The 27,897-nt window shown below is 36.2% G+C and overlaps 1 protein-coding gene and 1 pseudogene across 3 annotated transcripts in view; both read right to left on the reverse strand.

Moving 5' to 3' along the window:
• The window catches only part of LOC150102656 (uncharacterized), a 144,005-nt gene that overhangs the window by 63,657 nt on the left and 52,451 nt on the right, over positions 1–27,897 (reverse strand). For all 3 annotated transcript variants that reach the window (XM_090398926.1, XM_090398927.1, XM_090398928.1), the window contains one exon: positions 328–495. In XM_090398926.1, the coding sequence (XP_090255052.1) occupies positions 328–495 (168 nt within the window). The remainder of the gene's footprint in view (positions 1–327; positions 496–27,897) is intronic.
• LOC150102657 (uncharacterized) lies at positions 3,485–27,608 on the reverse strand (annotated as a pseudogene).

Genomic DNA, 27,897 nt, shown 5'->3' on the forward strand with positions numbered 1-27,897 from the left:
CCAATTTTGTTACAAAATTTAGTTAGAGAGTCCTTAAGACCTATACTGGATTAGTTTAGGAGTATAACACCATCTGCAGAAAGTGAACATATCTTCAAATCTCAGCATTTTGACACCATTTCATTCTTGCATTTTCAAGATTAAAAAAAAAAAAAAAAACTAGAGAAAATAAAAGATAAGAATAGAGAAGAATGGGGAGGAAAGAAAATCTTTTTTCAACAAACGCATCATCTCTATTTTTAAAAAACTGCCAAAGAATAAGCACAAATTTCTTATTTTCCCATCACAATTAATTGTTGCATAACATATTGCTATTATATAACTTACCTTTCATATTTATCCTGCCATACATATAAGTCCTGTCGTAATGCTTCCCATTCACCATTGGGGAACTGCTGAGCATGATTCAGAACATTTGTTTCCATCTGAACAATGTGATACTCCCTTTCTACCAACTGCTGCTTTAGCATTTCTATTTCACGATGAAGGTGTACACTAGACAAGTAAAACAAAAAAAAGGAAAATTATGAAAGATATACATTTTTCATTAACATCTAAAATTTATTATTTGCCTGGAAACTCTGTAATCGCTGGGAGAAGGATCCCTATCCAACATGGTACAACAGTAGACCTTTCATGCCTCTCCTTGAATTCCTTCACTAAATAAGCATACAGCATTCCCAAATGCAAACTTACTCTGCTTACCATAAGAAACATCTAGACTTCATTACCTGGCTGCACATACTCTTAAGATAATACTTATATTATCTCCCTAACTGACATGAATTGCAAACTTTTTTTTGTGCGTCTACACAGCAAAATCTGCTGACTCATTTGTATTTTGTAACGTATAACATTATTATTATCTTACGAAACCTCATCCCTGAGAGAAGTAAGATATGGTAAAAATAAGGTTCTGTTAAGATTATGTGCAATTTTTATTAAAACCTTAGAGGAAGAATAACTTCCTCCACACAGAAGTTATTTACTGTGATTTCATCACCTCAGCAATATGGCTGTTTTTCGATTTCAGTACATTATCCACTGTCACTCCTAGATTTCTATCCATCATAATGCAATGGATTTTCATTAATGTATTCAGTCTGCATTCTCTTCGGTTGACCACGCATAATCTTGTACCAAGTGGTAGCAAAAATTAAGTGGCATCTACAATCAAAAGCAACTTAGGTACAATGGTATGATAAAAAAAAAAATTCCCATGGTGCCTACAAGTTTCCTATAGTGAGAATCGACTGTAAATGAATTTCACTGTCTGATGTGAAACATCACTGTGCCTATTGACCCTAAGTTGCTTGAAATGACCCTCATCGTTTGTCTATAGTACCAGTCTATTCAGATCATCTTGCAGGGATCTTGTTCAGAAATATTCCATATCACCTACCTCAACTTAGAATTGTTATCAAACAACTGGATACCCACTCTCCACAACTTTAACCAATTAACATGCTGAATAACAGTGACGAAGATATAAAAAATTGTGATATGTTACCAATTTCATTTTCATTCTCCTTGCCTCTCTGTACATTACTTGTGATATCAGTTAGACACACTCCTATCCATGCAAGCAGTCTATTTTTCCTCAACATCTATTTCAATATACAGTAGGCCCCCGTATCCATGGATGAAACATGCATATGCGCAGGCTGAAAACTTGTCAAAACACGCTTGTTTTGCTAGGCGCATGGACTTAAACATGCATGTTTGTTCATGTTTAGTTTTATTCGAATTATTGAAGAAAGCAGTCAATTGGCTGTCATTGAAATTAAAAATTGCATTTAAATTCAAGTAAATAAATTGTGAAAAATTTAAAAATGGCTTCAAAACCGAAGAGAAGACATGAAGTGCTCAGTATTAGTGAAAAATCAAAGATTATCAATATGATTGAAGTAGATAAAAAGTTAACTGCAACCATTGCCAAGATCTATAATAAAAACGAATCTTTGATATGTGAAGTGTTGAAGAACAAAGAAAAAATTCGTGCATCTTTCCATTGCACCCAAATCTGCAAAAGTTATGGATACAGTGTGTGATAAGGCATTACTAAGTAGAGAAAGCTTTGAATTTGTGGGTGGAATACATGACAAGAAAAAGGATTCCTATTTACGGTATCACGTTACAACAAAAAGCACTGATCCTATATGAAGACATCCAGCCACAAGATGAAACAGAAGAAAAGTCATTTACACCAAGCAAGGGCTGGTTGCATAGATTCAAAACTAGGTTTATCTAAAAAACATAAAAATTACAGGAGAATCTGCATCGGCTAATGAGAAAGCTGCTGCATTGTTCCCAGCAGAAATTTAAAAAAATTATTGCAGAGAAAGGTTATCATTCTAAGCAAGTTTTTAATTGCAATGAAACCAGCCTCGTTTGGAAGAAAATGGACCTACATCCATAAAACTGTGAAGCAAGCACCAAGCTTTAAAGCATTTAAGGACAGATTGACGCTGGTACTTTGTGACAATGCAGCTGGTCATATAATTAAACCTGATCTTGTTTACCGAGCACAGAATCCACGTGTCCTTAAAAACAAAAACAAAAGTTGTCTGCCTGTTTTTAGGCAATCAAATCCAAAAGCATGGGTCACAGCCATGTTATTTATGGAATGGTTCCATCGATGTTTTATTCTGGAGGTGAAAAAATACTTGGAGAGGGAAGGATTACCGTTTAAAGTTTTATTGATAATAGACAATGCTCCAGGGCACCCTGAGTCACTAGTCACTGAAGATGAAATGTTTAAGTGGTTTTCTTCCCACCTAATACGACCTCACTGCTTTAGTCACTCAATCAAGCTGTCATTAGATGCTTCAAAGCCTCATATGCTCGGCAGGTTTTCGATATGATTCGTGCAATGTGTGAGGATTCTGCTGATGTTGGAGTCATGGAATGCTGGAAATCATTCACAATTGCAGATGCAATTGTATTCATCAAAGGAGCAATGGATGAATTGAAACCAGAAATGGTAACTGCATGCTGGAAGAATATGTGGAGTGATGCTGTTCATAATTCCCAAGACACTCCCGATATTAACTCACAGATAATAATAATTAACACAGCACAGAAAATAGGTGGAGAGGGATTTGACGATATGACAGAAGATGAATTGAATGATTATATAGATGGACATCGTTAGGTGCTCACTAATGAGGAGTTGAAAGATCTTGCCAAATCTTCTACAGAAGATGACGATGAAAGTGAACAAGAACCACCAGCGTGGACACTCGAAAGATTTGCCACGATATTTTGAATGGCTCCAACATTAAAGGAACATATAATGGATTATGATTCAATGATGGAGCGCAGAATAAAAATTACTCACACAATAACAGAAGCTTTGAAAACTTTGCACAACCTGTTTACTGAATTGAAGAGACAAAAACGGCAGCTTCCAATAGCAATGTTTTTTTAAAAAAGTCAACAAAGCTTCTACTATCAATGATCCTCAGCTGTCCACATCATTTGCTCAGTAAGCAAGCAAGCAGCCAACTGCCAAAGATTCGGAAGATGAATAAAAATGTAGCTGAACACAACGAGGTGTTCTGATCTCCGTTGATCCCTCCTAATAAGAATAAAAATGTTAAGATTTTATTAACAATTACATTTTCATTAGCATATTTTCTCATTTCATTCTACATAATTATTATGTGGGTTAAATTTTATTTGTCTAAAGACGAAGTTTTATTCAATGAGGCAATTTTTTTGGTTTGCCACTTCGCCCGTACTACTCATGGGCGCTTTCTACTTCATTTGGGCATACATTCCATTGCTCTTCATGGATTCTAAAGACGTAAAAATTGTTTCATGATAATTTTAAATAAATATGTAATATTATTATCGATGAGCAATGGAATGTGTGCCCAAATGTGGTAGATAGCATTCCCGGATAGTACAGGTGAAGTGGTAGTCTAGAAATTACTTCATTTAATACAAAATAACTCATTTTATTATTATTCATTTAGCCATACAATTTAGTGGATGCATTATATATTAACTACATAACGTATTCACTAAAGAACCCTATCCTAGCATGTGAGACTAAGTCAAATGACTAATAATTTCCTGCTTCAATTTTGTTATATATGTGCAAAAGTATGGGTCTCACTAGTCATTCGCTACTATCTGCGGTTTCAAGTATCAGCAGAAGATGATGGAACCAAACCTGGCAGATACAAGGGGGGGGGCTACTATTGTAATTATACAGTTTAATTATATTCATTATAAATACAATTATGTATATACTTTATTTGGTATTCTGTCAAGTACTTGACAAAATTCAGTAATATTTTCATACCATTTCCCTTGAAACTTAGCTGTCACCTTTTCATGAAATATAAGGTGATTACCGAAGCAAGACTTATCCTTAACAAAACTATGTAGGATGAAGAGCCAAGAGGCTATTTTTCCGGAGGTGTAAATTAAATTAAGGGAGTAATAAATCCCTCATTATTTTAAAGCCGGATGCAAAACTCGGAGACCGAAATCTTAGAGTTTCATGCCGAAGAACTATCGGCGAGTCTAAGGGTATGTCAACACCTGGATAGTACAACACCAGGGCAACTCGGAGCAAAGGTAGAGCAAGCTCCATCACTATCCTTAATATTTTTTCTCATAATGTAAAACGCAACTCCTAAGAGATGTATTACTGTTTTACATTATGAGGAGAGGTCACTACCCAGACTGGTTTCGACCTTTATTGAGGTCTCATCAGTGAGTAGGTAGACCTGGAATACCAAGATTTAAGTGAATCGAACTTACATATACTCCTACTATGGAATTGCCAGACCGGTGTACCCATAATATTATTATTACTATGATAAAGAGCCAAGAGGCTAATTTTCTGGCTGCGTAATTATAAGTTAAGGGGATAATAAATCCCTCATTATTTTAAAGCTGGTTGCAAAACTCGGAGATCGAAACCGTAGAGTTTCATGACGAAGAAATATCGACGAGTCCAAGCATAAGTCAACACCGGTCAACCTCTCCTCATAATGTAACGCAGTAATACGTCTCCTAGGAGCTGCGTTTTACATTATGAGAAAAAATATTAAGGATAGTGATGGAACTTGCTCCACCTTTGCTCCGAGTTGCCCTAGTGTTGTACTACCCAGGTGTTGACTTACACTTGGACGCGCCGATAGTTCTTCGGCATGAAACACTAAGATTTCGATATCCGAGTTTCACATCTGGCTTTAAAATAATGAGGGATTTATTATCCCCTTAACTTAATTTACGCCACCGGAAAAATAGCCTCTTGGCTCTTTATCGTAGTAATAATAATATTATGGGTACACCGGTCTGGCAATTCGTTAGTAGGGGTATATGTAAGTTCGGTTCACTTAAACCTTGGTATTCCAGGTCTACCTACTCACTGATGAGATCTCAATAAAGGTTGAAACCGGTCTGGGTAGTGATAGTGAACTCTCCTCATAATGTAAAACAGTAATACATCTCCTAGGAGCTGCGTTTTACATTATGAGAAAAAATATTAAGGATGGTGATGGAGCTTGCTCCACCTTTGCTCCGAGTTGCCCTAGTGTTGTACTACCCAGGTGTTGACTTACGCTTGGACTCGCCGGTAGTTCTTCAGCTTGAAACTTTAAGATTTCGATCTCCGAGTTTCGCATCTGGCTTTAAAATAATGAGGGATTTATTATCCTCTTAACTTAAAAAACTGTGTAGGATCAATATGCTATCAACCCATTTCTGGATTCAGACTGAAACCAGATTCTCTACTACTATCTTTACCATCTGAAATAATTTATGTAGCTTCAGCTTCCACCTGTGAAAGGCTTTTCTGTAAACCTACGGTACATTTGTACCATGGGTGGGTAAGGATTTTTCCATTTTTTTCTTTATTTATTAATTTTATATATTTTTTGATAATTTTTATTTATTTATTTTTACATAATCCAGAACACCTGCTCTAGAGACCAAACAATGAACTTTTCAAGCCAATACTGGATGGAGCATTGCCTCCTTCCCCAAGTGAGATGTACAGTATCTTCTTCTGGAGAGATGTCTTCTCCACTCGTTTACCATTCCCACCTGATTCAAGTAGGGTTTTTTCTGCCAGTTTCTATGGGTTTTTCCATCCCACAAGCAGGCAAACCGGCCCATAGAACACACAGGGATACAGCCAGGAATACTCTTAGAGGCAAAGGGGTGACCATCCTATCCTCGTACTTTGTTTATGAAATCCAAGAATGCTTGGAAGGTTGTGGGTCTGTTAAAGCCATTGGGATAGATAGATAGATAGATCTGATTTAAGCCTTCCTTCTATTTCAAGTTCCATTCCAGAAGCAGAATGTTTACATCCATCTTCCTTTGATGAAACAGTCTTCACTTCCAACTAATTCATCAGTTGCAGGACCAGCTTACTGCAGTGGGGCTTTGATAGGTTCTTCTCCCTATCTTGCAAAATTTAATTGATCTACTTCTGTTTACCAAATGCCTACCATTGTATCTTTGCCAGTCAAGAACAGTGTTCATTCCAAAGGAGCAGTTGGGCACCCAGGATTTAATCTTGGGGGAGGTGAGGGAGAGTTGAACGGATAAAAATATTTTTAATACAATGAATTTGCATTAAAAATATTTTTATCTGTTCAACTAAAATTCGTTAAATTTCATTAATTCAATAAAATTCATTAGGTAATTATAAAAATTTATTTAAAGAATAAAATCCAGTTTTCGTTTATTTTTCCAAAGCTCATGAATTATTTCAGTCGTGGTTACATTAATCTCTCTCTGTGTGTATATATATATATATATATAGCAAGCCAGTCGATTCAATCGTGATTGTGTCATGGTAGATCTTAAAAAGGTTTTTAAAAGGCGTAAATTAGAAAATGACCTTTCACTGACGCGTTATTACTGGAAGCAATGCAAATATTTTTAATAAGTAATAGATGTTAGGATGTATCATTTTGTCACACTTTGAAACTGCATCAACGGCATTTTTGCATGGAGCTATTGCAAATGGTTTTTCAAATTTCTTATACCACAACTTAAATTCGGCATTCAAAATTGCTGGATTTGTATAAGGCAAACCATCAGCATAAAATTCACACAATTGACAAAAATCTTCCATTGCACTTGCTGTTGGAGCATCTTTTCCATTTGGTAGAAGAGAAAAAAATATATTTCAAAATGTTGCGGTGCCAAGTGAAGCGTTCATGAAGTTGAGTCAATATTTGGTCAATAAATGGAATGAAATAATTCTCCTGAAATACTCTTCTACAGAATCGGCTGGAACATTGGACCTTAATGTTTGTTTTGATGAAGTCCTTGGCTTTTTAATGTCAATATTCAAATTATTGGCTTTTATACATACTTCAATATAAATATCTTTAAATGAAGAATCTGGTGTTTCACGAACGGTATTTAATTGAGCCCACATCATCATCAACAAAATTTAGGGCAATTAAGAGGTCACTGTCAGATTTTTGCATTATTTTAGACAATGGTAAGGTGCACGCAAATATTTTTTGCAAGCTAAATAAAGATATTATAAATTTTAAAAGATATTAATATTATAATATTATAAACAACAAGGATGCCCTGTCTTTTAGGGGTATTGAAGAAACTGTGTACCTTTTCAATTATGCCAATGCAATTTCTTATTTGTCACAGATATAGCATTTCCAAGTGCCAAATTCAAACTATGTGATGCACAATGAACATATAAAGCTTGTCGATATTATTATTACATAACATCTCTAGGTAGTCCAAAGACATATCGAGGAAGGGCACCTACTCTACAACTCTCCTTCACCAACCACAACTACAATCATCATCATCTACACCAATGCTGTCTACCGCCGACCACTACCACTAGTATTTTCACAGACAATCACAAACATCCATGCCCATGGCAGGATGTTTGTGATTGTCTGTGAAAATGTGATTGTCGAACTCTCAGCCTTTTGGATGGAGAGTCGGCCAACCAGGCCAGATATATAGATAAAAAAATTAAATTTTGTGGATAAAAATTAAAACAAAGTTTTAATTTTTATTAAACAAATAAATAAAATGATATAATTATGTTACTATTTACTTTTAATGAGATTGCAGAGTTGCTGGATATCTGGCTCAATATTAGTCAACTTCAGTTGAAGATCGACACACAAACTAAGACAAATTCTATTTTGTTTTTATTTGAAGGAGCAATGAAAATTGTTTCTCGCAAAGATAGGTTGTAGAAAACTGCATGACGATTTTCGACTTCTTCAAATAATTTGGGAAATTCACTTCTCACCAGAATCGAGCCAAACCACGATCACAGAATTGCATTTTAAGCCCACTATCACTTGAAATCTCAATTAGCTGCTCTTTCGATAATGAAAGGTCATTCTAGTGACTGCAAGCCTGAAATGGATCGTGAAATAACAGAATTTTCTTATAAAAAGTTGTTTGGAAAATGTTTCCAAATTCTGTTTCAGAGTTTTGAGGTGGACACAAACCCTTTCCCAGTGGTTAAATTCTAAACTAATAAGTTTCGGGGCCCTATACAAAATAACCAATTGTATTTACCTTTTGAATACTATCCGGGGAAGCTCCAAACCTCCCTGTCCTCATTACGAGTTCGTAATCAGGTTACTGTTGATATTGACTTTATATACACATTTACTTTTCGAAAAAAAAAAGAAATTAAAAAGCTTCGCATATACTTCGCAAATAAAAAAAGCTAAAACACGTTCAGAGCAGGGCGATAATAACTTGCTCCCATGGTAAACAACACTCCCTCCCCCAATTATTATTATTATTATTCCGGGCAACTCCAAGGAGTCAGACTCATCGAGGGAGGCCCTAACATCATGTCAAGAACAACTATTCAACATTCACACAGTATCTATCATACCTTGCCTTGAACTCATTCACAGTTGTAGCACCCACAACAGACTCTGGCAGCTTATTCCACTCATTCACCACTCTCCAAGTAAAAAACCTAGCTCTAACACCCTTGTCAACCACATTCTTGCCCAGCTTCCATGCATGGCCCCTAGTCCTCCCACCACCAGTCCTATTTTCAAAAATATATTCTGGATTAATCTTATAGAAACCCTTCAGTAATTTGAATGTCTCAATCATATCACCCCTTTTCCGCCTATCGACCAATTTCTGCAACCCACAAATCTTCAACCTATTCTCATAAGGTTCATTACACAGACCTGCTATCATCTTGGTCACTCGTCTCTGGATCCTCTCCACTTCCTCCCCATCACGAAGAAATCCTGGTGACCATAACTGGGCACAGTAGTCTGGATGGGATCTTATCAAGGCTCGATACAGAGGAACAACAACTTGTTGGTCTCTGCTTGTTAAAGTATTTTTCAGCAACCAAGTGATTTGATGAGCTGATTTAGCCACTTTTGCAATGTGCCCCCCTAAACTTCAATTCCCTATCCACCAACACTCCCAAATCCCTGGCCTCATCAATCTCCTGGAGTACGGTTCCACCAATGTGATATACTGCTGCTATTCTTTTCACCCCAAAGTGCATAACCTTACACTTTGCCACATTAAATTGACATCCATTTTCCTTAGCCCAGTCCTCCAAACTATCCAAATCATCCTGTGTACTCACAATTGCTCTACCCAACTTTGCATCATCAGCAAATAAGTGAACACTTCCTCTCAGATCCTTTCCTACATCACTGATGAACAAATTGAAAAGCAGTGGTCCAAGAACAGAGCCCTGTGGCACACCACTAGTCACAAGCCGTCTTTTAGACTCAACTCCTGAATAAACCACTCTCTGGTATCTCTCCATCAACCACCCTCCTATCCATCTCACCAACCTTATATCCATCCCCACCTGCTCCCGTTTACTGATTAGGGTTCCATGTGGTATCCTGTCAAAGGCCTTGGCAAGGTCCAGTAGAATCACTGTAAACCCATTACACTTATCCAGTTCAGCCGTAACTGTGTTATAAAACGTGAGCAAGTTACTGAGGCATGATCTACTCTTCACAAAACCATGTTGTCCCCCATACAATATCCCATTTTCATCTATCCAATCCTGTATTCTTTTCTTGACTAATTTCTCTAAGATCTTGACAACGATTCCTGATATGCTAATTGGTTGGTAATTTACAACAGCAGTCTTGGAACCACCTTTATGCAGTGGAACTATTTTCCCCTCTTTCCACCCCCTCGGGACTAACCCAGACCCGAGACTCAAATTAAACAATGGTCAAGGGTACTGACAATTCTTTAGCTGCTTCTCGTACGACACGAGCTGGTATACCATCCAATCCCACAGATGTATTGACATTGAGGTTATGCAATGGACTACTCACCTCCACTTCATTCACCACAATTCCCATATAATCTACTGGTTCATTTGTTTCTGCGTCACCACCTGGATGATATATTCTTGCAAAGTGCTCACTCAGTAACTCAACTGTATCCACTGCTTCAGTTACCTCCCTACCATTGGCATTCTTTAAAATTATTCTGCCATATACATTTTTCCTTTTACTTGCAACATATTGAAAAAACTGTTTAGGATTCTCTTTAGCCTGCATGGGCAATGTTCTTTCGTAATCCTTTTTTTGCTTTTCTTACCACACTCGTTACCCTTCTAATAGCCACTATATTGAAGAAGCAAGAAAATCAAGTACTTTTATTATGTCAGTGAATAAAGTATAAGCAGTCTGTGCAATATATTTCTCAACAAATAGTGCAATTAGAGACAACTGGGATAAAAATGAGACTAATTAATAAATCACATGCCCTTCATACAGAAACTATGCTGTATATATAGACTCAAGCAAAACCATATGTTGCACCGTATCTAACTAAACAACGGCAAACACAGTATCTAACTAAAAACTATTGTTATTAATTAGATTGCGTGATTTGCTCTGCAGCAATAAAATTCAACTGAAAGTGTTAAATTCGTAAACATGTTAAAACTAAGATATATATATATATATATATATATATATATATATATATATATATATATATAGTGAATGCTGTTATGGCAGTTTCATATATTATTGGAATTCGGTTGAAGAGAGTTAGCATTTCAACTCAATTGTCAGCTTGCTTTTTGCGCGATTTCCGAAAAATATATAAATATTGGAGTTAACTCGCAACACATTTTGTCTAAATATTACTTAGCAATTCTGAAGATATTGAGCCCTGGTTGAAGGAGGGAAACCTTCAACAATAAAAATCAATAAACAACAAGCAACTGGTTGAAATGTGGTCATGTGGACAACACATGTTCACTTCAAATCTGACAAAACAGCAAGGGAAGGCGGAAGCAATAAAACCATATTGTTTTTCACATCACCCCTCTTATTATTCGTCATTCTGCCGCTACAAATTAAAATAGTGGCAGAATGTTCATGGAATGAACATTCTGCTGCTATTTTTTTTTTTTTTTTTTTGTATTCAGTTTATTTTAATAATTTTTACTTACTTATTCAATTTTAATTTGTTTTGTTTGGATAATTAAAATATATAGATTTATTTGGTTAATTTAAGCCTGTAAACCATCTGTCCCATCGTCGCGGACCATAGGTTGAGAAACACTGCTATAGGGTTCTCTCACCTTTTAATTTTTTAATTTTCCTAATTACAAAATGAATTTTAATTAGGAAAAGTATTTTGGAAAATTTTCTAGTGTTTTTTTTTTTAGGGGAGGGGAGGGCCCCTTGACCCCCTCCTGGGTGCATCACTGAAAAGGAGGATGCATCTATACCTCCTGACTACTGTCCAATTACAGTTCCTCCTGTTCTCTTTCATAAAGTGCCAGCTAAACGTCTGTAGTCATACATCCAATGATTTAAGCAGAGAGGCATCATTCCTGCAGATGGTTGTGCTGAGAATATCTTCATTCTTTCCTCTCTCCTCTCTGAATCCCAATGCCAACCTTGGCATCTCTTTATGATGTCTCCTGAGCTCCAAAACGCCTTTGACAGTATCTCCCTTCAAGCTATACTTTGCGCTCTGTCTACTGCAGGATGTCCAGAAGCTTTCCTATCAGAAATTTACTCTGCAAATTTCCTTCACCATCACCCTGGGCTCCAAATCAACGTCCATCACAGCATTTAGGGATATACACAAAGAGACCCCCCCCCCCTTCCTGTGAGTTTCTTCACTCTCAAGCCATATTGGCTACTCTCTTGACACCACCACTGTTAATGCTATAGATTTGCTGATGACCTTATACTCATTGCCTCTATTAGAGAAGGCTTATAGGAACTCCTCAACCAAGCAGTTGACTTCTATCAACTTCGTGGCTTAAACATCAGCGTGACAAAGTTGAGTGTGCTTTCTCATTCCGAGTTTTCCCTGCATGGCATGTCCTCGCATTCTACCTCTGTTCTGGAGGAGTGGAGATACCTTGGTGTTCTCTTCTATCTGACAGGCTACTCCTCTTTCCCATCTACTGTAGGATCTGTTCTCTCTTCTCTCTATTGAGCTCCACTTAAATCTCAACAGAGGCTCTTCATTCTGAATTATTTCCTTCTTCCTAGATTCTATCACAGGTTAGTCCTAGGTGAAGTCTCTCTCTCTCTCTCTCTGTCTTATCCTGGATGGATATAGCAGTTGGTCAGCCGTCCTTTCATGGTTATGTCTTCCTTACAATGTGCCACTATCATTTTTCCATGCCACTGTAAACCATGGAGGTCTTGGCATTTCCTTGTTGTGATGGTTAGCACCTAGATTATGTCTATCCAGATTACAGAAATTATATATCTCCTTTCAGAAGCACGTCTTACTGCCTCTAAGACTTCAGGTATTAAGGATGATTACAGAGACCTCTGGATGAGTGCCTGATGGAAGGACACTGATTACAACTGCCTTGCTGAACAAAGGAGATGGACTTTAATGTTGCACCATTCAACAGATGGAGTTGTATTACAAGAATACAATCATGTTCCCTCTCAGCATCAATAGATCAAGAATGGACTCATCTCCTGCCTGGTTTTGAATATATAGATTTAATTAGGATGTGAATCAATGCTCTACTGACTCCAGCTTGTACAACTCTTGATACAAGATAAGACTTGATACAGCTACTTCAGGAAGAACCAAATATACCAAAATTTATCCCTGCAACTGTATCTTTTAAAGTGTATGGTGCCAGTAGAGTTATATGGACTTAATAAGCTTTTGACTCTCTCAAGCTGATTTCAAGAAACTCTCTTGGAGTGCCTTGCAGGGCACACTGGCAGCATGGAGAACTTACCAAAGAATGACTTCTCAAATTCCCAGGTCTGGAGTTGGATAGCAAAGGATTATTGGAGCCTAGACCTCTTCTGGTCCTACATGTGGGACCACAGTATGTAGCACTGTTTCAGCATGAAGTTAGAAAATAAATAAAATTTCTAATAAGCAGTGTGGTGTTCTCACACCAGGCAATGCCATTCACCTCCCACCTAAAGACAATCAAAACACCCATTTCCACAGCGGAATTCAAACCCACAGCCTGTTGGTTGGAGAGTGAATACACTAATCACTTGGCCAACCTGACCAGAAATAGCAGTCACTATAATTTGTCCTATGGGCATTTATCTCCCTTCAAGCTATACTTTGAGATAGCCTCAAATGAACCCTCCCCCCCCCAGATTTAAAATTCTCTTTAATTTCTAATTTGATGGTTGTAGTTCTTCAGCTATCATCATCTATACTCCATCTCCTGTTCTGTTCCCTCTATCCTCCCTGAAAATACAATATTGTTTACATTCCATCCCTGAAACTATATAATTTTTTTTGTTAACCAGGTCTCACTGATGCTTATAATTTTTTGGCCAAGTCAAGCTGACTAATGCCAAAAACTCCTCTCCCTTAATTCTGATACTTCTGGCATTTGAGTACAGGCATTTCAAATCAAAAAACCTATGAAATAATATTTAGCATTTCATAATCATTTATGTACACACACACTCGTTTGTCCCAGGGATGGCCAGACACATGCTTGATTGCCCCCCCCCCCAATATCTCAGGTTTCCCTAGTTTTCATCAAAACAACATAGTCACTCTTGTGCAATGAAACTATCTGATTTAGAACCTTGTCTGTGCTGTTAAATAACCAGGTTACAGATACTGCTAATTATCTTGCATAATCCATTATCACTCCCATCTAATCTTCTTCTTGTATTTACAGCAATTTGATAAGATGAACACATTACAATGTCTTCATCTCATCTCTAGCTTGTCTACCTGTTTATAGATCTACCTCTTTCACAGTATCTATTTCAAACTTTAATGTTTCATCATGGAATGTTATCCAAGCAAAATGATCTAGTAATTTGAATCTCTGGGCATCCACTTTCATATCAGCTGTCTTCATAAGGTTATTTTTTTTTATAATAGTTTTTCTCGCCATATAGCAATCTAACTTTAGGCTTTCCTTTGGCAAGCTCTACTATTTTTTTTCCACATTCTTGGCTTTCTTCATCACGGTTAATATTATTCTATCTTTTGCTTTATATTGATTGTAAATCTGCTCATTTCACTTAACACAATCTTGTCTCCCCTTCCAGTGATACTTTCTTTTTTATACAGCTCTTGTTTTATGATTTTGCTTATTCACCACCCGTGAATTTATGTCTTGACCGCTGGCTAGCAAAAAAAAAAAAAAAGAAAAAAAAAGTGACATGTTATATAGAACAAACAGGATGATTCAGAGAGATCCGTATGCCAGAATAAGTTAAAGATGGAGAAAGTAAGTGAAAAAACAAGTCTAGATTAGCTTATCATAAAACCAATGAATGTAATCCTGTAGTTTGGTAGAAAATGTTATACAGACCACAAATGCTTTGTCAGACCCCCCCCCCCCCCATATACACACACTTTGAAAGACAAACCTTATAAATTCAAAATGTTATGCATGCTTGTCTGGGGCAGGCTTTTACAACATCCATGCCCAAGATGAGATTCAAGGACATAACAAATGATACATTATTATTATTAATATCTGTCCTCCATGAGTCAGACTCATCGTGGGAGGTACATGCAATGCTCATCCAACCATGCCTTAAACTGATTCGATGTATCTACATTTACAACACCTACTCGATGCAGTAAAAACCAAGATGTGAATATACACTAAATCTAGTCATTGTTCAAAATCTCACAGACAGGATCCTTGAATACACATTGAAACACGATGGTTACAAGCATTTGTAAACTGTTTGATTAAATTCTTGTCAACTGTAATACTATAAATAAACTTCACTTGTCATTTAGCTTGTATCTAAAAAATACAAGTATTTTGTATTTTTTAGAAGCATAGAAAAGAGGTCAACGAAACTAGTAGAGAAGTGTTGTATTAATAAAGTCCCAACCTTCTCAAAATTAAGTAATCTTCATAACTGTATTTTTAAGGAAATCACAATACAGAATAATATTAACTAAAACATATTTAATTAATATTTTCAATATTTCAGGCAAAGACAAACTGTCATCATCAGGAAACAAAATATAATAAGATAACTAATGAAGACGAATCAATATCAACTGAGAATAGACCTAAAGCCCTAAATACTGATCCCTAGTGGGCTAAACTGGACGTCCTTGGCTGTTAGGCTTAAGTACGGAGGATAAGAGCATTCTAAATTTGAACAGATTCATGCAACTAAATTTGTTGACATTAGGATAGTTTCTTAAGGCAGAAGCAGATTGAAGGAAAAGTCTTTCATATTTGTATTTGCTGTGATAGAGTAAAGTGGTTTTCTTACAGTGTATATTATGGCAGGCGTCCAAAGTATGGTCAGCAGGTTGTGAGTGGTTGTAATGATGGAAACAGATATAGTCCTCATGTTCATCAATTCTGATGTTGGCTGTTCTGCCTGTTTGGCCATAGTAGGATAGTTTACAACTTCAAGGGACTTGATAAACATTTGACAGGTGTAGGGACTGTAGCTGGTCTTTGTCGGACTGATAAGTTGACCAAAGACCAGCCACATATGTTCTGTAAGTGGTTGAGAGGTTGTATTTTTTTTAAAGATTTTTGTTAGTTTTTTTTGGATGTGCTTGGATATATGGAATAGTGATAGCTTTGGTATAGTCTCAACAAATGAATCTCAACACAGTGAATGAATCTTTGGGCCTCCTAGGTATTTCTGACCACAGTCTAGTGCTCATCTCCTCCCTCATGCAACAATGTTTACTCAGCCAGTCACATACAAGAGTAGTTTGACATAACGGTGCCAAGTGGGACAGCCTCCACAACTTCTATGCCTCATTCCCATGGTTGGACTATTGCTCCCAGACTTCCAAACCAAACATATGCAACAAACTTATCACTAAAGTAATCCTCACCAGCATGGAAACATATATCCCCCACACTACTCTGGAACTGCCATTCCCTAACTAAACCCTAGTTCTCCAAAAGATGTGCCAAGGAGGTACAAACAAAAAACCAAACATACCACAACTGTCTCAAATCAAGAACTCCATCCTCCCTTAGAGCTTATACTCAAACACGAAATAGATGCAAAAAAGCAATCAGTGCTTCCAAAACAGGGTTTTGAAAGAGCAAATTGGCAGCCTGTTCAGACGACAGCCGAACTTTCTGGTCTCTCGCCGTAACTTCTACCCAACACTATTTCCACCCTATCAAACCCAGCTGGCACCATTGCATCATCATCACCCATAGAAAAAAAAACAATTTCCTGGCTTCACACTTTGCTTCCAATGCATCATAACTGACTTGTTTGAATACCAGATCTGTTTTACTAATTACATAATTAGTGCCTTCTTGTTAGTGGTACTGGATTTTTATCCACCAAAAACAGAGAAGGTTGTATTCATTATAAAGTCATAGGTAGAATGGTTTCAGCAACTTTCCACCACTATCTATCACTAGTACCTTAGTTGCTTGCCATCTTGTTTCCTTGAGTACTGACATTGTCTGCATTTTTCCAGGTTGTAATCAATTCTTACAGGATCAGGTCTTTTGCTCCTGTGGCAGGGTTGACAATCTCGTATGAAGCTATGGCCTTAAGAGAGAAGAAGACAGGAAAGATGAAGTGAGTTGTCTGTCCTGAAGGAGATGGGGGAGTGGAATATTTATAGATCGTATAGGATTTTCCTATTTACTTTTACTTTAAGTTGTGGGGACTATCTCCAGTTTTGGGGGACAGCTTCCCAAAAGTGGATTCTGGAAACACTCTGGGCTAGGTGTTTTGATAGGTGTTTTTCCTTACTGTTAATGTTTTTTTTTTCCTATATAGAGTTTTATTTTATATTATTTTTATTTTTTAATTTAATTAGATTTTATTTTTTAGTTTGTTTATTTAATTGTTATTTTTTGGATAAGGGATAATGATAGCTAGCTTGTCTTCTCTGCATCCAGAGAGTTGCTCAGGTGCTAGTTATTTGGGAAATTTGCCTAATTGTTTTTATTTCCATACCCCTGCATTTAAATTTGTTATTAGGTGTATGTCAGAGGCTTGGAGAGAACACTTCTCTAAATGTGATAGAGATGTTGGTATGGTTGTTAGCCTGGTTAACTTATGCTCTGATAGCATTGTTTATGTATTATTTAAGAGTATAGTACCATAAGCTTTAAGTAAATAAAGAACCTAAAAGTCTGCTTAAACTTGAGTGTGGGAGACAGGCTAACATAAAGATCTGTTTAGGATTAAGTTATTATCAATCGTAAAAGTGGGAGTTTGGAAAAGGAATTTTAGAGAATCTAGGCATATATATATATATATATATATATATATTGTGTATAGATAGATCTATCCTCATATTTCAGTTACGAAATCCAAGCATGCTTGGAAGGTTGTATGCCTTAAAGGCCTGTTAAAACTATTGGGATAAATAGATAGTATAGATTGAGCAGAAAGAGGATCTGTCTGAAAAAAAAAAAAATCCCCCAGTTTTAGTGAGGTGGGTGTCATGGCCATTTTGCTCACTTTTCTTGGAATCGGTCATGGGAGTTTCAAAATGATGTTGCCTTCAGATAGGTAGCATAATGCAGGTGGGGAACTCCATCTTTTTCTGAAAACATTTGGTCCCAGTTCTAACTGTAGTCTCAGGTAGTTTTTGATGGAGGTCCTTGAACTTCTTTTAATATCCTCTATTGTTTTCTTTTGTTTTCATATGTTACAATGTTCCTGATTTTCCAAATATGATACTTAATTTCAATTAGTAGGTAGAGTAGTTGATTTTTCAAGCTTCCTTCTCCTGGTAGGTCTTGCAGATATAGTGCTTGTTCCTTCCTGAGTGTGGGATGTTGAAGGTGCTGCTTACATTAGCCCATATTTGTGTTGCCACTGTGCATTCGTAGAACAGGTGTTCTTGGGTTTCTTGTAGGGTGAAGAAGGCACAATTTGCAGCTTGAAGTATTCTCCATTTCAGCAGTTTTGTATTTACTGGTAGGATGTTATGTAATAACCTCCAGTTAAAATTGTCTGGATGGGTAGGTGTACTTGAAGTAGCAGTGTTTCCATTTTTCCTTTTCTTGGGGGGAGTATGTCTGTTGGAATGTTACTAATTGCCTGTGATATGTCTTCTTTTTTTAGTTCTTGAAGGTGTTTGTGGTGATAATTCTTGCTTGTCTGGATATGGTTCTGTAGTATTCTGATGAAATGTTTGCCTTTTCACCACTTGTACTTTACTCCTAGCCAGTACTGGCACATTTTATGGGAGGGGTGTGCTGTTTGCATAAGCTTAGTTACCTGCATAATTTTCTCCACTGATAGCATATCTGTTATTCTTGGGATGTTCAGACCCCCTTGTTCCTTTCTTTGGGCCAATTTCTCTTTGCTAACTTTTGCCTTTTTATTGTTCCAGAAAAAGCTGTGGATAATATGTTCCAGTCTTTTAGTTTGTACTTTTCTGAGTGGAAATAGAGTTATGTAGTATTTTATCAAGGGGATCATTAACTGTTTAATAATTTGTGCTTTTCCAGTGGCAGTTAGGTGTACAGATTGCCAGGTTTCTTTTATACAGATGATTTTCTTAATTATTTCTTCTTCATTTTCAAGTTGGCCTAGGTGGTTGAAAGGAATTCCTAGTATGGTGATTGGTGCTGTTGTACCAGCTCCTAATACTTTTGTTTTTGATTTGATGATCTCAGATCCTGTTATTCTGTTGTACTTTTCTATTGTCTGGACAAGAGTCTTAAGGGCCGTGTTGTTGGTTATGATGCAAGTTACATCATCAGCATGTAAAACACATTTTATTTCATGTTTCTTTGTTGGGGTTATAAATCCTTTAATTTCTGAGGTCTGTCTGATCATTTTTGCAAGCAACTCAATTTATGTTATGTATAGAGCTGGTGACACATGGCAGCCTTGCCTTACACCTTGCATTATGTTGATGTCTTCAGAGAAGTTACCGTTGATGCATATTTTGCTTTTTATGTTCTTGTAAAGGCAGTTTATCATACGTAGGAAATGTGGGCCATAGTTATGTGCTGTTAGGGTTGCTGTTAAGAGTTCATGGTTAACTCTGTCAAAAGCTTTGCTTTGCTGGGTGTACTGGATGATATCTCTGATTAAATTAGTTGTCTGGAAGGTGTATCTGCCTGGTATAGCACAGGTTTGATTTGTGTGGATTATTGTTTTTAGTGTTGGGCTCAATCTGTTAGTTATTATTTTGGCTAATATTTTGTAGTGAGTGTTCAGCAAGGTGATAGGCCTCCAATTACTGACCTGCAATATGTTTGCATTAGGCTTTGGGATTAGGGTTATAAGTCCTAGTTTCTGTGAGGGTGTTAATTCACCATCTTTGATGAGTGTGTTGTAGATTTGTGTCAGGATGGGAGCTAGATTGTTTTTAAATGTTTTATAAAAGGTGCTTCCCAGTCCATCTGAGCCTGGTGATTTATTTACTCTTAGTTTGGTGATTGCCTGCTTTACTTCTATTTCTGTAATTTCTCTTTCCAAATCCTCTCTGTCTTCTTGTGCTTAGGTAGGTTGCTGATTATTTCCTCCCATTCCTTCTTGTTTGATTGTTTTGTGGCATGTAGTTCTCTGTAGTAAGTTGTGAAAATTCTACTTATTTCTACAGGATCTATAACTATTAGGCCTAGGTGGTAATTTCATCTATTACCTATTCCTGTCATTGTTTTTTAATTTGGTTGTAGAAGGGCTTGGTAAATTTTATCTCTGCTGATATGTTGGTCAACCTGCTTTTTTTAACTGTAGGGTGTTTAGTTGTGTTGCTTTGATTCTTTCTATTTCTAATTCATACTTTTTTGATAAGGTTCTTCATTCTGGGCATGTTGTGGTTATTTGAGCCAGCTTTTAATATGTTGATTTTCTTGTAGAGTATGGAAGTCATCTGCCTTTGTTCTTTCTTTTTGTTTTTTTCCCATTCCATTATGATTTTATGACATTCTTTCTTTAGGTTTTCCCACAGTTCCATTAGTGGTCTTTGAGTTCTGTTTTTCCTGTTTCCCAGTTTGCAGTTATGGTCTCTTCCAGTGTTGCTAGTAGATCTGGCTCTTTCATTAGATTTGGGTTCATACGCCAGAATCCAGGCCCATGATTTGGGAGTTTGTACTTTATGTTGACGATTACCATCATATGGTCTGATAGATTTTTATTGTTATTTATTGAGACTGTATCTGTTGAGTCTAGGAGGTGTTGTAGATTTTTACTGAGGTAAAGCCTGTCTATTCTTGTGGATACTCTTCCATTGGTCCAAGTGGGAGGGGGCTGTGTTGTGTTCAGGATTTTGTGTGGTTTTTCCAGGTTGTATTTCACACACAGTGTGTTTAAGTTGATTCTGCCTTGTATTTCTCTATGGGTGTAGCCTCCTATTTTATCTGATACATCTGTTAAGCAGTTGAAGTCACCTCCAAATATATGATCATGTGGCCCTTCCATATAAGTGTCAAGATTCTTAAAGAAAAGTGATCTTTGGTGTCCGTTGTTGGGTGCATATATATTTGTGAAATTTACTCTTTGGTTTCCCAGTTTGGTTATTACAGATATTATTCTTCCTTCTTGGTCTCGTGTGCTGGAAATGGTTTTTCCTGGAAAGTTCTGCCAGGATTATGGCTGTTCCCCTGGCAATATTGCTTCCTCCACTCCAGTACATTGTGATGTTGTGTATTTTCTCCATTTTCTTGATTTCTGTGAGCTTGGTGATATGGGTTTCCTGAAGGAAAAGCACATGGATGCCTTTTATTTTCATTTGGTTGATTATTTCTTCTTGTTTTTGTGGAAGCACTCTAAACACAGCCCCTTGTGTTTAGAGTGCCTATTCTAAAAAGTGATCTAGCCATTGTTGAATTTTATTATTTTTATTATTTTATTTTATTATTATTTTTTTCCTTCCCTATTTTAATCTGGTTCCTTTTCCTTTCACTTTCCTGCTGTTTTCTTTGGTCTTTTCATTACTGGTAGTGTAGTTGCTGTGACATTCAGCATATCTAGAATGTCAATTTCTGCTAAATTTTTTTTGTTTGGTGGGCAGTTTTCTTGGCTGTGATCTTTTGTTTCTTAATAAGTTTCTGTTCTGCTATTAGTTTTAGTGTGATCCTTTATTTCTTGGTTTGAAGGTTGCTCAACATTCTGTGTTGCTCTATTCTGCTTCTTTGTATGGTGAACAAGGGGTTGCTTTCAGGTTTGGGCATGCCTCTGTTCTGCTTTGAGTTATACTGTTTTGAGGATTCTCTTGGCTTGCTCTTGAATGAAGTAATCTGTACCTTGGGAGTAGTTGATGAGTTCAACTGTGGGGCAGGCAGTGATTGTGTTCCACTGCTTTTCTTGGTTTTGATTTTTTCCTCAAATGGATCAGTTCCCATTTTTTATCATCAGTGTTTTCCATTGATTCTGGAGTTATTAGCTGTATAGGGCTATTTATAACATTTCCTACTGTATGATCCACCTTATCTTCAATTTCTCCTGTATTTTTTATTGGCATTCCTTCTTCTGAATTTGGTTCTTGTTCTGATTTTTTTTTATACTGGGTGATAGTGTTTGTAGGTTTAGAAGGTGCTAGTTAGAAGGATGCATCATAACTGACAATGGTAATTGCCCCCTACTTCAACCATTCCAGATGCCCAACATACAATGCCCTGCATATCCTTTTGCCAGGAAGTGTCCAAATTAGACACAAAAAAGTTTCCTGGCCCTGATTTCTCCAGTTGTCCTGATAATTTGTGCACCAGAACTGAGTCCTATCCTATGTTGCCTGTATATACTCTATTATTCCACTGGTATCTATCCCACACCCTAGAAATTGACTTATATTCAACCCATTCCCAAGAAGGGCAATAAGTCACTGCCATCCAACTACTGCCCTATCTCACTCACCTCAGTCCTGTCTAAAGTAATAGAAAAAAATCATCAATTCTCAACTCCTACACTACCTTGAAGGCACCCACTTAATAAACGACTGCCAGTATGATTAGAAATATATACACGTTAGCACAAGAATAATGTTTAATTTGCCAAATATTTCGGTCTGAATATTACAGACCATCTTCAGTGGCTACATAGGAATAATTTAAAAAAAAAAAAAACAAAGTGGAATATGAACAATTGATCATTCATACATAGAACGTGCCACGTGATGTCATATCGCTAAGTATTAGAAGAGTAAACATTAAAAAAAAAAAAAAAATTAATGTGTTATCCTGATTAAACTTTCCCAAATTTTTGATATAGATATACAGTCATTACGATTCAAGTTAGGATGCTGAAGTAAGGCCTCTACACTATCTTTAAATAAATGTTCAAATTTGTAGCGACATCTGTGTAGGAGGAGAGTCTTGGACCAAAGGATGTTGTGGTTTGTTTCTAATCCATGCTGAGCTAATCCAGATTTCTCAGGTTTGTTGTGTTGAATTGATGACTGATGCTCTTGAATTCTTTCTTATATGGAACGTCCAGTTTGTCCAAAGTAAGAAAGATTACAATTACAAGGAACTTGATACACATCAGGTAGAGACAAGGTTGAGCTTTATCTTTAGATGAAGGAAACTGGGTGGATAATTTGTTAATAGGTGTATAAGTGACTGTTAGATGATATTTCTTTAGAATTCTCAAAATTGGTTCTGAAATCCTGGAAATGTAAGGAATTGGAACTTGACGTATTGAATCTTGGTTGTTATGTGTTGGTTTGTAAGAATCAAAAAGATGTTGTGTACTCTTTTTGGAGAAGCCATTTAGTTTCATGTGATGTTTGATAGTTGAAAGTTCCTTCTGTAATAAATGAGAAGTTGAACAGTTAGTTTTGGCTCATTGGATTAAACATTTTGTGACTTCTGTTTTTTGACAAGGGTGATGAGCAGATTCTTTGAGAATATAACGACCTATGACTATGAATATAACTGTTGTTGTAAGAATACAAGAAGGTGAACGGATGAGAAGGACGTCTAAAAAGGATAACTTGGTCTTTTTCAATTTCCATGGTAAACTTTATACGAGTATTAATATCTTTAATTATGTTTTTTTTTTTTTTTTAATGTTTATTCTTCTAATACTTAGCGATATGACATCACGCGTTCTATGTATGAATGATCAATTGTTCATATTCCACTTTGTTTTTTTTTTTTAAACTATTCCCATGTAACCACTGAAGATGGCCTGTAATATTCAGACTGAAATATTTGGCAAATTAAACATTATTCTTATGCTAACATGTATATATTTCTAATCATTATGTCACAAGTATCATTAAAAAATCAGACTGCCAGTGATGGATTCCATCACTGCATCACTCCTGATCAACAGGAGTTCACATATGTCACCCATCTCTGGACAAATGCCATGGAGAAGTTTGGCAAATCTCAAATGGTTGCACTTGATATCTCCAAAGCTTTTGACCAGGTCTGGCACAAAGGCTTACTAGGCAAACTACGATCGTTTGGTCTGTCCCAGGACTTCTGTAGTTGGATTGCCAGGTTTCTGTCTGAATGCCCACTATGTATGGTGGTGGATGGTTTCTTATCTTCCCACTATTCAACTAATGCTGGGGTTCCACAAAGTTCTGTCCTCTCACCAATCCTCTTCCTGCTATATATCAATGACCCTTCAGCTGACCTCCAACCTAATACGTAGTTTTGCAGATGATAGCACTGATAAACCTCACTCTATACAACTCAACCTACAGAACATCAACCATCACCTCCAATTCTGATCTCCAAGCCATCTGGCAATGGGGATTCAGATAATCTCACTAACTTTAATGCTAATAAAACTCAGTTCTGTCTTATATCTCATAAAAAAGAACCATTTTCTCCCAGTATTATTTTTGACAACACCCAAATTTTCAGACAATTTGAGATTTGTCTTCTTGGAATTACCCTGACTTCAAGTCTCACCTGGGATAAACACATCACAACCACTGCAACCTCAGCTTCTGAAAAACTAGCATTTCTCTTTTGCTCAAGATTTACTTCACCTTTGAACAACTGTTGACTTCATACAAATCACAGATCAGTGTTTTAGTTTTTAGAGTTTTCTATTCAAATATTTCCATGAAGAAATTAGCTGGGGGGGGGGTAGAGCAGAGAGCCCATGGATATGCCCTCTATTTGTTTGTAGAATTTTCCTTATCAAATGAAATAGTGAACTTAAAAACTGAAATATTGGGAGGAAATTCAGTTTGAATAGGGTCTTTAAAAGTGTCTTTAAGTGGGATATGGGTGAATAGAGAGAAGACTTCAAACTGACCATAACATCCTTGTGTTTGGAATGAGAGGTTTTTTTTTTATACTAGCTTTAAAGTGGGCTGAGTTTTTTTTATGTGTGAACGAGTGTTGCCAGTATATTTGGAGAGCAAGCTAGCTAAATGATTGGCTGATTTGTATTATATGGGTGAATCAATGGCATCAACAACTACACTTTTGATGATGTGTTCTCCATTTGGCCACATGGCATGGATGCTCTTAACATACTTTTAACACAACTAAAAATCAATATCCCAGGATCCAGTTCACATTAGAAAAAGAAAATGACAACAGTCTCCCTTTCCTGGACACTTTAATTACGTGCCAGACTGATGAATTCTTGGCATTCTCTGTTTACAGAAAGTCCACATACAGTGGTAGATATATTCACAGTCATCCTACCGTCCCCCACACAACAGTACAGAATTGTCAAAACTTCATATAACATGGCTAAAGTAATTAGTTCAGATAACAGTGCCTTCTCAACTAAACTCGATCACTTTCATAAAACCATCTTATCCAGCTACAATTCCTACCATATCCAAAAAATATTAAAACCCCAAACCCACACACCTTCTTATCCCCTCCAGAACAGAGACTACACCAAAGCTATCACTATTCCATATATATCCAAAAAAACTATTCCATATATCCAAAAAACTAACAAAAATCTTTAAAAAATACAACCTTTCAACCAATTACAGACCATATAAAAAAAAATTGTATACCTTACACATTCTGCCAAAGACCAGCCACAGTCCCTAGACCTGCCAGGAGTTTTTATCAGGTCACTGAAGTTTAAACTATCCTATGATGGCCAAACAGGCAGAATAGCCAACATTAGAATTGCTGAACATAAGGACTATATCTGTTTCCATCGTTACAGCCACACAGGACTTTCTGACCATGTTTTGGACACCAGCTATAGAACATGCTAGAAGAAAGCCACTTTATTCCATCATAGTAAATATAAATATAAAGGACTTCTTCAATCTGCTTCTACCTTAAGAAACTACCCTAACCTCCACAAATTTGGTTGAAACTGCTCCAAATTTGGAAAGTTTTCATCCTCTGTACTTCAGCCCAACTAAGGGACACTATTTCAGACTTTAGGCCTACTCTCAGTTGATATGCTTCATCTTCATTACTTAGTGTAATGTTTGCATGCACGTGTCTTATTATATTTTATTCCCTGACAATGGCAATTTGACTTTGCTGAAATATTAAATTTATTTTAGTTAATATTAGTCTACATTGTAATTTCCTTAAAAAAATACAGTTATGAATAGCCAACGTATAAGCCTTATCAGACATGAGTAGTCTTCATATGGGAACTCTCAAGAAAGAATTAGTTTATTAATAATTAAATAAAACCCCATTTCCGAATGAATGAATAAATGTATACAGCAGTTAGCCAGTTAATAGTGTATCACATCAGAAATAATATGATACACTATTAAGTTCCACAGATTTAGTATAAATATTTTAAAACTAATGAAGCCCACCAATTTTTGGGATGGTTAACTTATTCCAATATAGATAAGGGCAATGCAAAAGAGCTTTTGAATTCTTGTTGAATAAGCATAATTTTTGAACTGCTTCTGTGAATTAGGCTACATGCACGCTTGCAGTTTTCTGTAGTTTGGTTATATGGCCACTAAAACAGAACTCAGTTTTTAATATGAAAGGACACATATTCGACTAAATAACTGCAGCAATTATAAAGTTGCAGCCAGCCCTATTTTTCTAGAGATACAATTGCCACACATTAAAATGTCACATGAATATGTGCCCGAGTCTGCATGCACCTGTGATTATTCAATCGCAGTTCTTGGCATAGTGCCAAACTGTTCATTTGTTTAAGCACATCTGACAACAAATGTAGAGATGACACATTAGTGTTTTTGATGCAGAAAAATTAATATTAGAATTAGAAAAATAGCCTACTCTTCATAATAAACTGAAAGAATATGGTGATCAGAATCTTAAAGAAAAATTATGGGGAGAAATCTGTATGGATGTCATAAGCAATGGATAGAATTATCAATAAAAGAAAAACAAATTGAAGGTTATGTATGTGTATTTTTTAATTTTATTTTTAGTAGTAAATACATTACAGTGTGTAAAATCATATAATGTAATCTAAGTCTTTTTAAATATAATTTATATTTTATTATGTTTCTATGATAGTAAACCTTGAGGCATTACAAAGTAATTTGGAAAAAAAAAAAAACAACTCTCATATGAAGTCTGCATTTGTTAGCCCACATTCTGGCTGAATGAGTGTTTTGCAGAGGATATTCATGTGATTTGTTGCCAAACTGTATTCCATCCCATCCCACCCTTTTCACAGAAAATTATGTAAAAACACAACATGCATTGAGTATACGGTCACAAAATCAAGATTTACACCTACTAGTAGGTGAAAAATCCTCCATTTGTTTGCTAAGATGCCAAAGGTGAATTCGATTATTCAATGAACACATGTAAATCTATAATTATAAACTCTTTGTTTAATTGATAGAGTTCTTCTCAGGTAAGGTCTCAGTATATTTTATGATAGTCCAAATACTTCATTGCCTATAAATACAAAAAGGCATACGTTTACCCATTTTGTCACAAGCTAGTTTCGGTGGATTAGGAATATTTAGTTGATTATTGCTTAATCCTTGGTAATAATCCGATTTTTTTTTTTATATATTCTACAGTCACTGTTTCTGCCAAATGCTCCTGCATCTATCACAGTGAAACAATAGTCTGCATCCACTACACCAAAAGAATGACTGAAAAAAAATTCTTATAATTGTAAAATCTGATCTGGTCTTAATAGATTTCTTTAATTTCATATGTTTGTAATCCACAGCACCAATACAGTTGGAAATTTGTTTGTCATAAAACTGAGCAGCAATACCCATCCAGTCCTTTTCAGACTTTTCTGGTATATACAGACATTCCCAAATAACTTGACCTGTCTCCTTAACAATTTCTCTAACAGTAGTAGCAGCACCTAGAAGATTGAAAATGTAGAGGTCATGCTATCTCCAGTGGCAAGGCATTTGAAATAATATAAATTATCATTTTTTTTATTATATTTTATCTCTACATACTGTAAATGAAGCATATAATCTAGCCTATTTTATTGACAAAATCACATTCTTATTGCAGGGAAAAAAAGTTCAAAAGAAATGGAAAAATTTGAAAGAATGTTTTGCAAGGGAACTTGCAAAACAATGAACAACTGGTCATGACTCCAAAAAAATGAAAAAGTATGT

Source organism: Typopeltis vanoorti, chromosome 10, assembly GCF_054136105.1.
Source record: "Typopeltis vanoorti isolate ZY-2024b chromosome 10, IOZ_Tvanoo_1.0, whole genome shotgun sequence".
NCBI lineage: Eukaryota > Metazoa > Arthropoda > Arachnida > Uropygi > Thelyphonidae > Typopeltis > Typopeltis vanoorti.